The 15,154-nt window shown below is 38.1% G+C and overlaps 1 protein-coding gene across 3 annotated transcripts in view; it reads left to right on the top strand.

Annotated features, from left to right (window-relative positions):
* FAT3 (FAT atypical cadherin 3) overlaps positions 1-15,154 on the top strand; it is a 320,884-nt gene that overhangs the window by 221,298 nt on the left and 84,432 nt on the right. For 2 of the 3 annotated variants that reach the window (XM_062020376.1, XM_062020379.1), the window contains exons 5-6: positions 340-550; positions 9,980-10,119. In XM_062020376.1, the coding sequence (XP_061876360.1) occupies positions 340-550; positions 9,980-10,119 (351 nt within the window). Of the gene's footprint in view, positions 1-339; positions 551-988; positions 1,058-9,979; positions 10,120-15,154 lie in introns of all 3 variants that reach the window. The other variant, XM_062020375.1, reaches the window with a different exon arrangement.

Genomic DNA, 15,154 nt, shown 5'->3' on the forward strand with positions numbered 1-15,154 from the left:
GCTTTGCTGCAAGAGGGCACTGGATGGAAGATGAAATCAGAGAGAAAAGGATCTATGTGAGAAGCACTTGAGTTGCATCTCCAGGAGAACTTGCACCAGCATTTCTAAAACAAAATTTTTCAGTCTTTTCAGTGAAAAGTCAAAGTGTAATGGGGAAAAAAAAAAGAGAACTGAGAAATGAGTGCTTGTCTTTCTCTTTTTTTTGTGGGATTTTTACATAGAAGATTACAGAGGCCATTTTCCAAGCACTCATCATCCAGTGATAGAATTAGGTCTGAACTGCCAAGCTGGGATTTTCAGGATGTTCAGTCTGAGTTCTCTTTTCTTTGTACCTGCTAGATAAAAGCAGTGGACAATGGCCGGCCCCAAAAGTCTGCAACTGCACGCCTCCATATCGAGTGGATTAAAAAGCCTGCGCCCTCGCCCGTGCCCCTGACTTTCGATGAGCCCTTTTACAACTTCACCGTTATGGAAAGCGATAAAGTGACAGAAATTGTCGGGGTGGTCTCTGTGCAGCCATCTAATATTCCCCTCTGGTTTGATATTGTCGGTAAGTTGGGAGCCAGTGGCGTGAGGAGGACACTTCAGAAGCAAAGCATATGGATGCGTGGTTCTGAGAGCAAGAAAACTAACTGTGAACTGTCCTCCCCACCCACCTCCCCCAATTAAACCCACTTTCGTAATGCTGAAATGAAAATGCTATTTTAATGTAGCGATAACAATAGTAATAATACTCCTGCTTTTGTTATGACTCCTTAGCTAAGCTGTAAAAAGAGCGCTGTATGGCTGAATTGGTTTTTTTTCATACTATGTTATTTACTGCAATCTTAATGTTGTCTGTCATTTAAATTCTATTGTCATACTTTGCTAATCTCATTTCTAAATGTATTTATGGTACTGAGACTTGCTGTCCCTCATTTCTCTCTTTCTTCACCTTTTTTTCTGCATTCTGTTCTTTTTTTTCTGCTTCCGACTGCCCTGCTTCAAGGTGGCAAGCATGCTCGAGAGATGTTCTATATTCTACAGACAGCTTGTGGGCAGAACTGTTCAACAGAAGGTACCCTTAGTGCAAACACATTTGCTAAAATACAACTATCCAGGCTGCCTTTTTTATTTTTTGCAAGTTCTTTGAGACAATTTGTATTACATCTTTCATAAGTGCCTGTGACAGGATGCGATGCGACACATGGATGTGCTGCGTTTCTTTCTATGACAGCTTCTACCGTATTTGTGTCCAATTATTATCATTTTATTCACGGATTTTCCGCAGTTTATCACAAAATAATTAATTCAAACTTTTCACAGTCCAGTGCCATCCATTTAACTGTGAAACAGAATGGGATGCATCAACATATGGGTTACAAATGGAGCCACCAAAAGTTTGTCTTGAATGCAAGCTGAAAAAGAGAAATGTGTTTTGATGTGAGATTCCAACCATAAAATTGCCTTACATAAAATTGCTTTAAAAAAATAGAGAGGGAGAAATATCCTTAGCAGAGGAGGAGAAGCTTTAGGGGTAATGGCCTTAAAATCGCAGGGAAATGCCACTACAGATGTGGCTGCCAAAAACACAGAGAGTGAAAGGTCTCACTTGGTTACAGTGGAGAAACAGGAGTCAACGTTCCAAAGCATTTATTTCCTACTTCTGCTGCTGATTCAGTGTATCATTTAAAATAACTCATTTAACATCTCCAATATGAGACTTTCCCCAGCAGCACAGCCACCCTGCAAAGTTACTGTGCAACTTGATCTTTGCAGATACTTGTACAAAATATTTATATACCTTTGGTTGTAAAACAACATGTGTGCACAAAGTGCTGTTATTTGAATTAGGGGCTAGGATGCAAACATTAGGTGAAAGATTAAAGAAACAAAAAGCCTTTGCCAAAGACTTAGTAGAAGGGATGCATCAGCAGTCCTGGTTGAGCCTGGCTCTCATTTCAGCACAACTATTTGTGTATGGGTTTAGCCAACAGGAAGGATAAGGACCACAAGAGAAAGCATCTGTCAGAGTCATTTTCATCCACCTTTATTGCCAATTTGTGCAGATGAAAGACAGAAGCAGCAACATTTCCTCTTTGTATGTGCAGCACAGTTTCTGGTGTGCCAACCACATTAATATTAAACTCAAAGCTATTTTCATGTTTTAGGGTTCCTGCTAACCCCCAGGGAAGGACAGCATATGTTTCCTACAGTTTTCCTCCCACTCCCTTGCTTGTTTCACTATGCTAGGTGCAATTTATTAGCTAATGTTTACATTTCCTTTACTGTTCCTCACCTACCCTAACTTTCCTCCCAGGAGAAATCCATCTTTATTGATATTTTCGCCACTTTTTTCCCATTTGAACCCTTTTCTCTACTCCTCTGCCTTTCACAGCCTCTTGGTCCTTTCCTTGGCAAATTCAGCAGCTCTCATTAAGATGCTGCCTGTGTTAAGCACTGAGAGAAGCCCCCACACTTCCGCTGTGTTCTTTTGCATTATTAGAGTCGCTTGCAATCAGCAACACCTTATAATAATATCTCATTTTTGCCTACCAAACAGAGATGATGGGGAGAGCATTATGAAATTTAAGCCTTTAATTTGTCATTTAATTTGACCTTTATGGCTAAAATAGTTTAAATGGTTTAGAAGACATTTTGCTATTTAAACAACACTAATGGTTTCCCAATAGGCAAAACCTGATGCTTCATCACTGCAGAGGGCCATGGAGACAGAGGTTCCCCAGACTTAATAAGAAATCAGTGACCCCAACGATCCAGCTCAATACTGTTGCCATACGATTGCTGTCACTAAATATTACTGATATTTTAATAGCATTAGCAACAACATCCATTTCTGCAATAGGAATAGCCAACAATCCCAGGCATGCAGAAGATCCTGCTGATCCAGATGTTCTGCATACAAAGTGGCAAAGACAAAACTCACCTCAAAAAGTTCATAGACAGACCACTATGTATTTATATTATATTTGCTGCTTTTAGTCAGTGTCAGGATTGATAAAAACACTTTTTGTCTCCTTGTTCCTCAATATAATGTGGAAAAAAAAAAGATGCTGACAATTTCATTTTGGGGAACATTGAGGTTTGGTGCTGAAAAGCCCAGTGAAAGACATGGGTTATTAGCAGAAGTTCATTGTCGTGTATGGAAAGCTATATAGGACTGCTGATGCCAGAGATGGTTTCTGTGCTGCTGTAAAACCTAGACTTGATCCTGCTCCATCTGGTATTTTGTGATTTTGGACCTCCATGCACAGTTCACAATAATGTCAACAAAAGCCCTTAGGACTTATGTATAGAAATGGTTTAATATAGAGTTTGCAACTTGACCTTTAAGTTTATAACCTTTTCAAACTAAATGGGCATTGGAATTCCAGAGGATCTCTTTTTTAATGCAAAACATGCATTTTCCTCCTACTAAAAAAAAGGAGGGAGGGTAGATGAAGCTTGGCTGTATAGTGTTCTCTCTGCCTAACTTCAGCATCTAATTTGTACCTAAGTTAAATAGACTTTAAATAATTGTTTGAGTTCTTGAGTTAATCAGCTCCAAAAAAGGAAAACGCCTTGGAGGCAGGGATATCATCTTCCCTCCATGGAAGATGGAGCACTGGAGAGGAGCAGAATGCCTACGTGTTTGTTTGTTCGTTTGTTTAATTGGGAATGGTTGAGATGTCATACCTGGTTTCTGTTTTCAGACTGCATTCAACGCCATTCTCAATTCATGTAGATCTCACAATGTGAAAGACATGAACATAGGTTGTTTAGTTCTGTTAAATTTATTCATTTATTTATGAGAAACTAATTTTCAATGGGAATTCCAAAAGAAGTCTTTATTTTTCTCAGGTTAATCGAGCCCTCTCTGTCTCTTCCTTTGTTAGTGGTGGGAATGGTGTGTTGACTACTTTGACACTGGAGCTAAGCTGCATGGTGCTAGTTTTTGCTTAAATAGCATGTTGCACATCTCTCTGATTCTTTAAACAGGCTTCCTTCTATCTTTCCTTCTTCTCCCAGCTTATATATGCCTTTATAAAAGCACCCAACGTTTAAAAGCACATCAGAACTTTTATCAAGGGTGTTTAAATGGCAATAATTTTAATGTCTGTTCATTTTAATTAATTGTACATTTAATTCACAGTGCTGAAAATTTTCATTAATGTCAAAACCGTGTAACTCCCTAGGCTCCCTTCAATTATCTTCTCTGAGAATTATCTAAAATACCTGGTGGTTTTTTCTACTTTTTATGCCCTTACCTTCAGTTTCTTAGCAGCAAACACAAGGCTTTGCCTCTCCTTACAATAGTTTAATCTGAAAATTCAATCTATATTATTTTATTGTTCTTTACATGATACAGTACAGAAAAGAATAACATTTTCATGTTGTTATTAATACTGTTTATTATGTTATGATTCTAAAAAGTCTGTAGTAGAGGTTGTATTTCTTGAGGCAGTTGCTAAATTTATTTAATCCTTTTTGAAAACAGAAAAATTGGAAATTTTTGCTTTGATTCTTTTCCTGAAAATCCTAGAGGCACTTTAGACTTCCCTTTGAGTTTCAAACTGAATTTGTTTTCTGCCTTTTCCTCCAATTCTCTGCTCTGAGCAATGTGAGAATTGTAGCAATTGGCTCAATTTGTCACCATTGTCCTTGGTACTATTAGTCTGCTTTGGGACAAGACAAGTATGAATCTTCTCTGACCTGAGAAAACATGTTTTAGAGGACTGTTTTCTAAATTAAATCACCTCCTATATTTCTCTTCTCCGCACTCATCCCTCATGGCGTTGTAGGCCAAGTGAGACTTGGGTGAGGATCTCAGTATTATCTTGGCTTTATTAAGTTTGTACATGCAGCATATATGCTCTTTGCTGTCTACCAGTGAAGGACTCTTGACAGGCTTTAGCTGTATTTGATTTGGGGATGTCCTTCAGAGTTCAGTGTGATCCATCTTTGCATCTAAGACTGAGAAAGTGTTATTCTCCAGTTGTACTTTCAGTCTCTGTCTTCTTGATTATTCTACTGGAAAAGAGGATGAAAGATCTTCATATGGGACTCATTTCCCTGCAAGTCATCCAGATTTGCTGACATGTTTTTGTCTTTGAAGACAAAATCGTTTCTCATATCAGCATAATCCCATCTTCAACCACATGTTAAGAGCTGATAGGAACACAAGGAGGCCCAGCATCTTTCCCAAGAGGAATTCCATCTAGAAAAAGCACTCTAAAAGAAAAAAAAAATACAAATCCATCACTTGCAGCAAATGCAGTAGCCAAAATACAAGCAGAATATCTTGGAAGTTTTTAAAAAAACAAAAAACAAACCCACAAGCCCTACACTGAAATTCAGAAGGGACGCTTCAGAAAGTTGTGTGGGGATACACAATCTACATCATGTCTTTCCTTGGGCAAATTCTCCATCTGACCTCTAAAAACCACTTTTAACTGTTGAGGAATGGTAGTCTGCCCTTTGCCAAGTTAATGATAAGCTTTACATCAGAAGATCCTTTCCTGTTAGTCCTGTGAGGTTCAGTGGATTTAAAAAACAAATAAAAAAAAAACCCCAAGACAACTATCTTTTTTATTAAAAGGAAAATTCTTTCCAAAGCATACAAGACTTTTGTTAGTAGAAAAATATGTTCATAGTGACTATGAAGCCAAGTAACAGGCTAAGAACAAAAGTAACGCTCCAGATTCAGACAGAAAATGTAGCTAAGTCTACTCCATACCAAGAACACAACCTATAGTCTGTTGGCTTAGAGAAAAATCTTGGTTCAGTTTCCTGAGATCTCTTTCTTGACCATCTGTTAAACTGAAAATTAGGACTGTGCTAGAAAGGTCTCACAAAGCTGTAGTAAGGGCCAACTAATAAGGCCTTTTGTACCAGGGACTGTTTCTACAACCATCCTGAGATCAATAACAGATGAAATTGCCAGAGATATATTGGAAAATACTAAATAAACTATGCCATGCCTTCTGATGACATAAAGTCCTAATTATAGAAATATAATGCTTCTAGGGCTTATGCAAGAGCATTAAAATCAATCTCAAGAAAGTAAAAGTGGAAATCATCTCACTTATCTTTAGGTAACCAAAGTATAGATATATATGACTTTGTGCTACACGTCTTTGGGAATCTTAACAGTCAATCAGAGAGAAAAAGGATGTTCTGGATTAATTTCTATTACCCCAACCTAGTAAGTCTTCTCATCCAAACATGACATAGCAAATAGATACAGACATTTTGTGAAATCCCACTCTTAAGTAAGTGCTTCAGTTTAATCAGAGTATTTTAAGGGAAGTCTTTAATCTGTATTGAAAAAACATCAGCATTACCTCTTAGCCTGCAATGTTATTGCCAGCCATGGCTAATCCACATCTCTCTGAGATCATTCAGTGTTAAAATGCTTTCTCAGGACAACCTGTCTAGCCAACTTGCTGGTTCAGTCATCTTGTCTTCTTTATTGTTGATTTTCCCAAAGTGCCCAAGGAACACAAAATGTATTCTCTTAATTTGAAATACTACTTGACTAATGCAATTGCTAGCACAGCTTCTACAGACCTTGCTAGGTGAAAGCAGGTTTTAGTAGACAATAAAAAGGAAAGCATATGCCATATGTTGGAAAAGGGAATAAGTAATAAAAATTCACATTAATAAAAGTGAGCAGCTGAACAAAATGTCAACATCCTTAGCCCCCTTTCATCCTAAGATTGTGATCAAAGAAAATGTTAAATGGCCGATAGTAATATTGGTAAAACTGATACTGTGGGAGCTTACAGCACTAAAGATGAACTCACTTCAAAAGGGTTGGTAATTACCTGCAGCACACTTTTGAAAACCAGCCTCCAGTACCCCCAAAATGTGTGAAGCTGTCACCTCCTACAGGCTCAGCCCTCATGAGTACCTTCATGAAGAAAGTGGTTTGACGTGGAGTTCCCAGAATAGTTCAGCTGCAGGAGTTTTTAAGAGTCACCTCTGCATTTACAAAAAATGTTCTCTGTGCCCCTCCAGCATCTATCTTTGAAAGATAATTGTGTTGGGTGCTTCTCTGGGTGTTTAACTGTAGCCTTTGCATAGACATGTCTATAAGACTCTTTTAAAAAGAGTTTAACATTTGTACCTGATTCACTCTTTATTCTTCGGTGCTTAAGGACAACATCAGAATCACTCATCAGGAGCAGTACAAAGCATTTCCAGACTGCATCTGGTACTTCAACTGAGAGGCAGGACTCAATATCTCAGGCAATATTCCCAGAAGTTCAGTCATCTGAGTGATTCTTCATCTGACCATGATCTGTTAAAATGTAGCAGACTGAATCAGGAATAAACCAGAATTTCACTCCAAAAGAGATTATAATCACTAATCTCAAAGCAGGATGTTCTCTGATCCATCCCCATCTCAGTGTTTGATGCAGTTTCTGCCTTGTTTAATAGAAAATGAGTCAATGTAAAATAAAGCCCTTGCTTGGTTAGTTACAAGTGTAGGCTATATTTTGGTGGCTGTCAACCAAGATTTGTTTGTTTGACACTAGACCATTTTGGAAGACATTAATAACATAAAAAACTCATATAAGGAATTTAATTCTTATTTTAAGGGAAGAATATACTTAATGAAAATGGCTCAAAGAAGTCGATGTATTTGTAATACACTGTGTGCCCTTGCAAACAGAAGAAGGGCATTTAAACATTTATTGCTAATGCTTCCATATTACTTCTTGGAAGTTTTGAAGATGAGATTTCTTTGGAAGTGTATGCTAGTTGATAGCATATAATTTTTGATTGCTCGTTAAGATGGAGATTAAGCATCTTGAAGTATAGGCTTTCACTTTGTTTTCATGGTTATCAGTATGAAACATTCTCTTTGTAAAGTGCCTAGTGTCCCAAGGCTAGCTTCATTTCAGCATAGATTTCCATGCAAGAATCTCCAACTCTTTTCTTCAAAGGAGGCTTTTTTTCAGAGTTCATTTTCATGGTATGATTTTTCTTAAGTAAATCAATTTAAAAATTAATTGGGATACAGCATCTTTTTCTTCCAGACTAACTTTTTTTCAAAGAAAAACAACCCCAAAAATACTGAAGATATGATCAATGTCCAAATACCTTGCTATTGCTTAAATGCCAAGGACAATTACACTTCTTTTTCTAGTGTCAAATAGCATTAAATATATATATATGTAAAAAAAAATAAGAAAAATATACAATTTGGGCTTGCAGAAGAAGGTGAGGGAAATAAGCAATGTTTCTACCCACCATAAATTGTAGAAGATCCAATGTTGGTGTTTTTCTGGCAAACCACAACCATGTCTATTAGACTTAGAGCTATATATATGTACATACATATTCAACATAGGTAAGCTTGATGACCCATCTGAAAACGCTGCGTTTGGATCATTCATTAGGCAGAAGTTCACCAATTCTGCCTTTCCTTTGCATGGGAACTTTGCACTCCTATGCCTCCTCCCCTTTCTTCTCCCCATCCCTGAATAGCCTCCAAGGCAGACATAGACCGAGTAGGGCTTCTTCTACCTTACACTTTCTTTGCAGTACCCTTTGCAAGAGTTAGAGAGAAGTGAGGATTTCTTCACATTAGGGAATTAGAGACTGTGATTTCACTGTGATTTCTTCTAATCTTCAGCTTCTTGGAATGCCAAAACCTTACTAAATGCATGACTGTTTCTGAGAATGATGCCCGTTGTTGTTCAGTGTATTGTGCAGATGCAAGACTTGATGGTAGAGCAAGGAAGGCTGTCTACTTCTCTGTCCCCAACCTTACAATGAGAGCCATTTGGTGATAATGCTCCAGCTTCTCAAATATAGATCTCTACATTTCTATTGCACAAGAGCTAAGTCAATGGAATGAATATTTTCTGCCCGTGGATCTAACCTAAAGAAGTCTGGCTAGCTCTTACACAAGTTTTATAACCAGTGGGGTTTGAAAGCCTTTTTTGCTTCATAGACTGGGTTGTCAGTGACTGTAGCTAGTGGCATTGCATTGCTGTGTGATCAATACACCTTAAGAGTTCGTTTGTCAGCAGTGTTGTGTTCCACCTCTCTCTGTCCCCAGCCTCAGAAAATTTCAGACTCTACTTATAATAAATTACACTTTATAGATGAGTGAGTAAGAAGCAGCTTAGCAGCAGAGAGTGTGTGCTTTACTTTTGAACATAATGAGTGGTACTAATTTATAAACTATAACTGTGGCTGAGAAATCCTGTAACCCTTTGATCTTAAATTATTTATGGATTTCTCTTACTTTTTAATAGAATTTTTTTTCCGTTTCTTTCTTTCTCCTGAGACTCAGAAGGGTTTTCCCACTGCTGCATCACTCACTGTGTGACAGGATAAGGGGATATTAGTTTCAGAAGAGTGCTTTTTGAGGGGTTTTTTAATGGGAAGGAATTTAGGATGTGTATCCTGTCATATCTATTTGAATAATTCCTAAAAGACTAGTGGAATTTGACCTTTGCTGCCAGTAATTATCATTGTCCTTGAAATTAACATAACAAATCTCTATTTGCATTTTTAAAATTGATTATAATTGTAATTTTTAATGACACAGTTGACTGTCCTTGCACCTATGAGCATTGGTGAGAATTTCCTGAAAATAAAATTTGCAGAATCAACCCTCTTAAAATTATTTTTATACAAAAATATAATTGTGGTTGTTCATTATCCATGCTACAAGGGCACACATCTTATGTGCTTATAGCCATTTGATTCTTATTATAGACTCAGTTATGGTTCACTTAAATATACTGCTAGATTTTTTTTTCTTGCAGTGCATTTTAATGATATCTGCTTTCCAATATACAAACTGTGCTTTGAAATATAAATGAGTTGTGAACAAAGAAGTATCAGTAGATGTACTGTGTATGCTAAGGCAAGCTGTTAAGATGGATGCCAGTAAACAGATATGCCCACTTCTAGGAACATTTTCAATGGAAATTTTCCAGAGATGGCTAATTTAATTGTATTTTTGTGCAACAATTAGGAGGGAATTACGATAGTTCTTTCGACGCGGAGAAGGGAGTGGGCACTATTGTCATTGCAAAGCCTTTGGATGCAGAGCAGAGGTCAATATATAATATGACTGTGGAGGTCACCGATGGAACAAACATTGCCACGACTCAGGTAGAATATCACATTCCTTTCTCAGCAAGTTTTGCATTTGTTAGTGGAATGTATATGCTATAAAAAAATAATCATTTTGCCATTTGAAGGAAACCTCATCCTTTGAGGCCAATGTTAACTAGCAGAGGGGATATTTTTCAGAGCCTTTCCATCTGGTTGTAAAGAATCAGCTGTTGAAGGTTTCAAAGCGTTATTTCTCCTTTTGTCCTCTTCGTGCTCACACAAAAGTAATTCGCCTTCCTCCTGCTGAGGAAGCCCCTATCACAGGCAGCAAAGCTTACATTTTGACAATTGTATCACTCTGTAATGGTCCAAAATATAATAGTGCTTCAGTAGTGCTGGGGAATGTTGCTATTGATTGTATTAAATGGAGTTTATACCTGTCATCCTCTCAAGGCCCAAATGTGGGACACAGGATCAATTGTTCAGAGAAGAACCTTAAAATTCAAAGGATGCCTCCTTTAGTGTCACTGCCTCTGATCATATTGTTTGCTAGGGAACAGCCCCAGCGAACCCTTTAAAACCAGGCTTGCTTATCAGGCTCAGTGCCTTTCAGCAATTAAAAAGTCATTTCAGATAAATGTGGAGGGCTGGGATCATACTGGCTCTGACACAGCATTGTCAGAGACACCTTGATGCAAAGCCTCGATATCTGTTCAGTGGGCACCAGGCTGTGGTTGAGACATAGTCAGTGTCATGGCACATGGACTTTGATGTCCAGGTGACATCATAGAGACTCCAAACACCAAAATCCTTCAATACAAGTGGAAGTTGTGGGGTATGAATTAGCCAGGGTATGAAGTCCTGCACCTGAATTACTGCCCAAGTGTGAAGTATGTCTATGACTTGAATATTCTGACACATTGGGAAAAATATATCCTTTTAGAGGACATCTGTGTGCAGCCTCAAATCCCAGATGAAATGTGGTTAAAATAATAGTTAAGAAATAGGTTTCTGATGTCATTTGCTTCTTTATCTTGCAAAAGGAAGGCCTAAACATTTTTTTACGTTTACATACACACATGCACACACAGGTGCTTCTGGTTTACTTTGCCTTTTTGCTCAAATGGTTCAGATGTACATTTGTGTTCACTGAGTCATAACACTAGCCTTCCTATGAGACCATTAAATCATTGAGTACGTTTTCAATTTGAACTCCTGTTTATAACCAGCCCTATCTGATAATTTCTCCAGGTAATCCATTCTTGATAAGAAAACAACAGTTGATGGTAAATTAGGTGGTATAAAATCTGCTATTTTCTGTTAGTTTCAAGAATTAAATGCATCTCTGATAGAAACATCCCTTATATTTAACTTGCTTATATCTGGCCTGTATTCTCGGTTATGCCTTTCTCTGCTTAATTAAAAAACACGGTATTTTCTTCCCAGAAAGGCACTTACTCAGAGTAGTCAAATTACCTCCCAGTCTTCTGGTACACAAGCAAAGGAGAGTGACTGAGCTCTTTACATTCCCTTTCCATAAGGTATTTTCTTCAGCCCTTGAGTAGTTTTTTGTTTTGCTTTGTTTTTTAATCTTGGCAACATTCTCAGTCCACATTTCAGAAACGTGGTGTTGAGTCCCTAACACAACTTGGCTTGGCTGAAATGTTTGCAAGGGAAAAAAAATTAAAAGCACAAGGAATTTCAAGCTTACTGGATGCAAGTAATTTCTCTTCTCATGGACATTATTTTTATTGTTTCTGCTGCTTTTGATTTTATAAATTGACCCCTATGACAGTCCTCAAAACCTATTTTGATTAGACTCTACAGTTTGAGTTAAAACATATGGTAAAAACATATTTCAATAAAGCTGTTGTATTCTAAAAGAAGCCTGAGCATTCTTTATAACAGTAATGTGACCTGTTTAAAAATGTAAGATAGTAATTTAAGATTGGAACAGTATAACATTAAATAATCGGTGGTGGATATAGACCTTTCTTTCTTCCACCTCCTTCTCTTCATGTAGATACTGTTTAGATATTTCATTGTGGCCTGGACCCAAAGCAACATCTGAGAATGTTTATTTGGGTCTTCACAACATTACCACAAAGCTGCCAGAATTACAGCCTGCCTCCTCCTTTTCCAAACCCTCATACTGTATTTTTGACTGTACTTTTGAGCCTTTGATTACTTTATTCATCTTTATTTCCTTTTGGAACAATAATTTTTAAAAGTTAAACAGATAGCTTAAGCAAAATATGTCATAGAAAGAGTCAAAAAGCATCTACTGATGTCTTTCGGGGGCCTTATTCTGAGTTTTGATTAAATAGTACTATAAGTTATTTTGTCTCATACACATTGTACCACCTGCATTTCTTATTATAAGTGGCAAAAAGCTATGGTAGAAGAGGAAGCGGCTGGAAAGCACATACATGAATTCATTCTCTTTTATAACAATAAAATCATATAAAGCCCTCTTCAAAGTGCAATGGTTTATTATGAAACAGCTGATCATAGTCATGCCAAATGGAACAGTCTTGCTTTTTATTCTTCCCCACCTGTTTCCCTTTATCTCTTCCTGGCTTTTTGTCTATTACACAGTTGGAGGTGGTAAAATATAGCATAAAAATGCCAAAGATTTTTGCTTCGGTAACATGATCCTTGGCACGGACTTGCAGAAGTTCCTTCAGCAATGTTTCTGGGTGCCTTAAACTCTGATAAACTATTCGCTCCCTTCATGCTCCCTTCATGCCTTACTGCGCACCCAGTTCACTACTGTATTGTGACAGGAAGAAAGTAATTTGGATTTAAAAGTTACAGCTGTTGTATTACTGGTTTGCTGTTCTGAAAAGAGACAAAAAGAACATTAGGAATATTAAAATTTAAAAAAATCACAAACTTCCTTTGTAACTGAAAGCTTATTTGCTTTGGGCATGATCAGGGTTTCAAAAAGGAATACGATCTCCAAAGTGAGAACCAAGGCACCAGGACCTATTGAGCCACTGTCACTCACCGTGCTGCCCCTCCAGCTGAGCTCTAGCCATCCTGGCAGCACTGCCAGAGAGGGATGAAGGGAACAAAGGATCAAAAAGAGATTGATTTATATATTTGGAGTGTGAGTATAAAGCTTCTGTCACGTTGATTAACTCCTAGGAAGGCTAAGTCAGGAGACTCAGCCAGGGAGAGCTTTTGCTTTTTTTTTTGCCCTGTAGCTTAATTCATCATTGCCCAAGGCCACACAGTAATTTCTATTAAAGGCTGAAGGTTTACATTAGCTCATTCTGCATCCCATGCTGGAGAGATCCAGAACAGCAACTCTACAGTGACCATGCTCTTCGCCACTGCCACCACCTCCCTTCAAGGCTGGGAAAGGATCATCTGCGCTCATATGAGCAGAAAGAGGACTTCCAGCAAGAAGCCAGTGTCACAACATCTGGCTGTGTAACATTAGAGATTCTCTTGGTCATGAGTCAGGTTTATCCCAAAGCCTCCTTTTTTACTGACCAACTCGGATCCTTTACGTCCTAGCACAACATAGGAATAGCATTTATTTATTGATTTGTAGTGTATGCTGTTGAGTTTTGCTGAAACACCCACAGAAAACCATTACAGTGGGGAATAATCATCTAAGTGATGATGCTTTTTCACTTTCATTGAGAATGTTGTCCTAGTGGATAACAGACTTCTGAAGTCATGGTGTTATATAAAAGAATTCTACTTCTTGCTTATTTTCTTGCCTTCACTTTCTTTTCCATCATCATAACTGCTATGAAAAAGCTGCTTTAAAGCATGAGGGCTGATGCTTCTAAGGTAAGAGGCAAAAAATGCCTCAGTTTCGTTTGTGGCCAAACCATCTTATTGTTTCCCAGTAGAGTGGACTTTAATGAGAAACATGCACTTCCCTCTGAAAAGTTTTTGTTGATCATGGTCACCTGTAACACCTTCAGCTGCAGCCAACCAGGCTGGAATAGGACACAGAAGTTACTGCTCACTGCCCCTTTCTGTCCTTCCTTGCAGATTCCTGTGGATTTTCATTTATTCTTCTGCTCAGGATTGACCTTTATCTGCAAGTTTCAGGGTACCAAACTTGGTCTCACCTTTCAAAGACCTTTTCTTTACAAGATTGTTTCTTTAGAAAGAGGAGCTAATTCATCACCCCGAGTGAAGGTGGCTCTTTTACCTGAATAGTGAAAAAGCTCTTCCTAGTGGGCCGTGGCCAAAATGTAGATAAGATATTAGAGCCTGCCACAAAAGGTTCAGAGTTGTGGATTCTTCTAGGTCAGACAAGAAGACATAGGGTTTAAATTCACGTCTTCGCTTTTTCTCTGTTAAACATTTCCTCCAGACCAGAACCAACCCAATTCTTGATTTATTTTTTTTTCTGTCCCATCCAGCGATCTCAGCACTGCCTTGCCTGTGAATCAAACACTTTCTCCCCCATTTTAATGTAACGGAAGGGGCACAGTAAAGTATAAATAACAGGCCACTGAAGTTGGTCAGGAAACTATTTGCGTTTTTACGTTAAGGTTGGGGTTTGGAGGAGAGAAAAAGTCATCAGGAAGTAGCAAATAAAGCTGTGTGGTAACACTGTTGAGAGCAATATTAAATCAAAATAGGTTTTCAAAACCCACACAAAAGCATAACCTGGGTTTAAGCAATTCAGGCACTTAGTAGGTTGTAAAACAACAATGTGCCCAGACCAAGCAATTAGCCAAGCAGATTCTTCCAGCTTGAAATGTCTCTAAAGCAGCTCCTGGCATTTATCCAGTTTTCACGTTTGTGCCTAAACCAAAGGTATTTGTGATGGGCAACATTAAAAACAGCTTTGGAGAGACTTCCTGCATTCATTTTTGTCCTGCTTTGATTTGATTGTATTTCTCTAGGTCTTTCACTTACCGTTTTGAATAAAAAGTCTTTGCTAATGCTCTGAGTGTTACTCTGCCTAATTTGTAAGCTTGGAGGCCCGTGAATCCTTTATATGAAACTTGCTCTAACTGTGGGAAATAGGAAGTGAGCAGGGAGAAGCAAATCTTTTATAGCGAGGCGCTTGTTCAGACTATAAATTAGGCTCTGCACAATGAAAGCAGAAGGAGGC

The sequence above is a fragment of the Colius striatus genome, chromosome 1 (genome assembly GCF_028858725.1).
Source record: "Colius striatus isolate bColStr4 chromosome 1, bColStr4.1.hap1, whole genome shotgun sequence".
Lineage (NCBI taxonomy): Eukaryota > Metazoa > Chordata > Aves > Coliiformes > Coliidae > Colius > Colius striatus.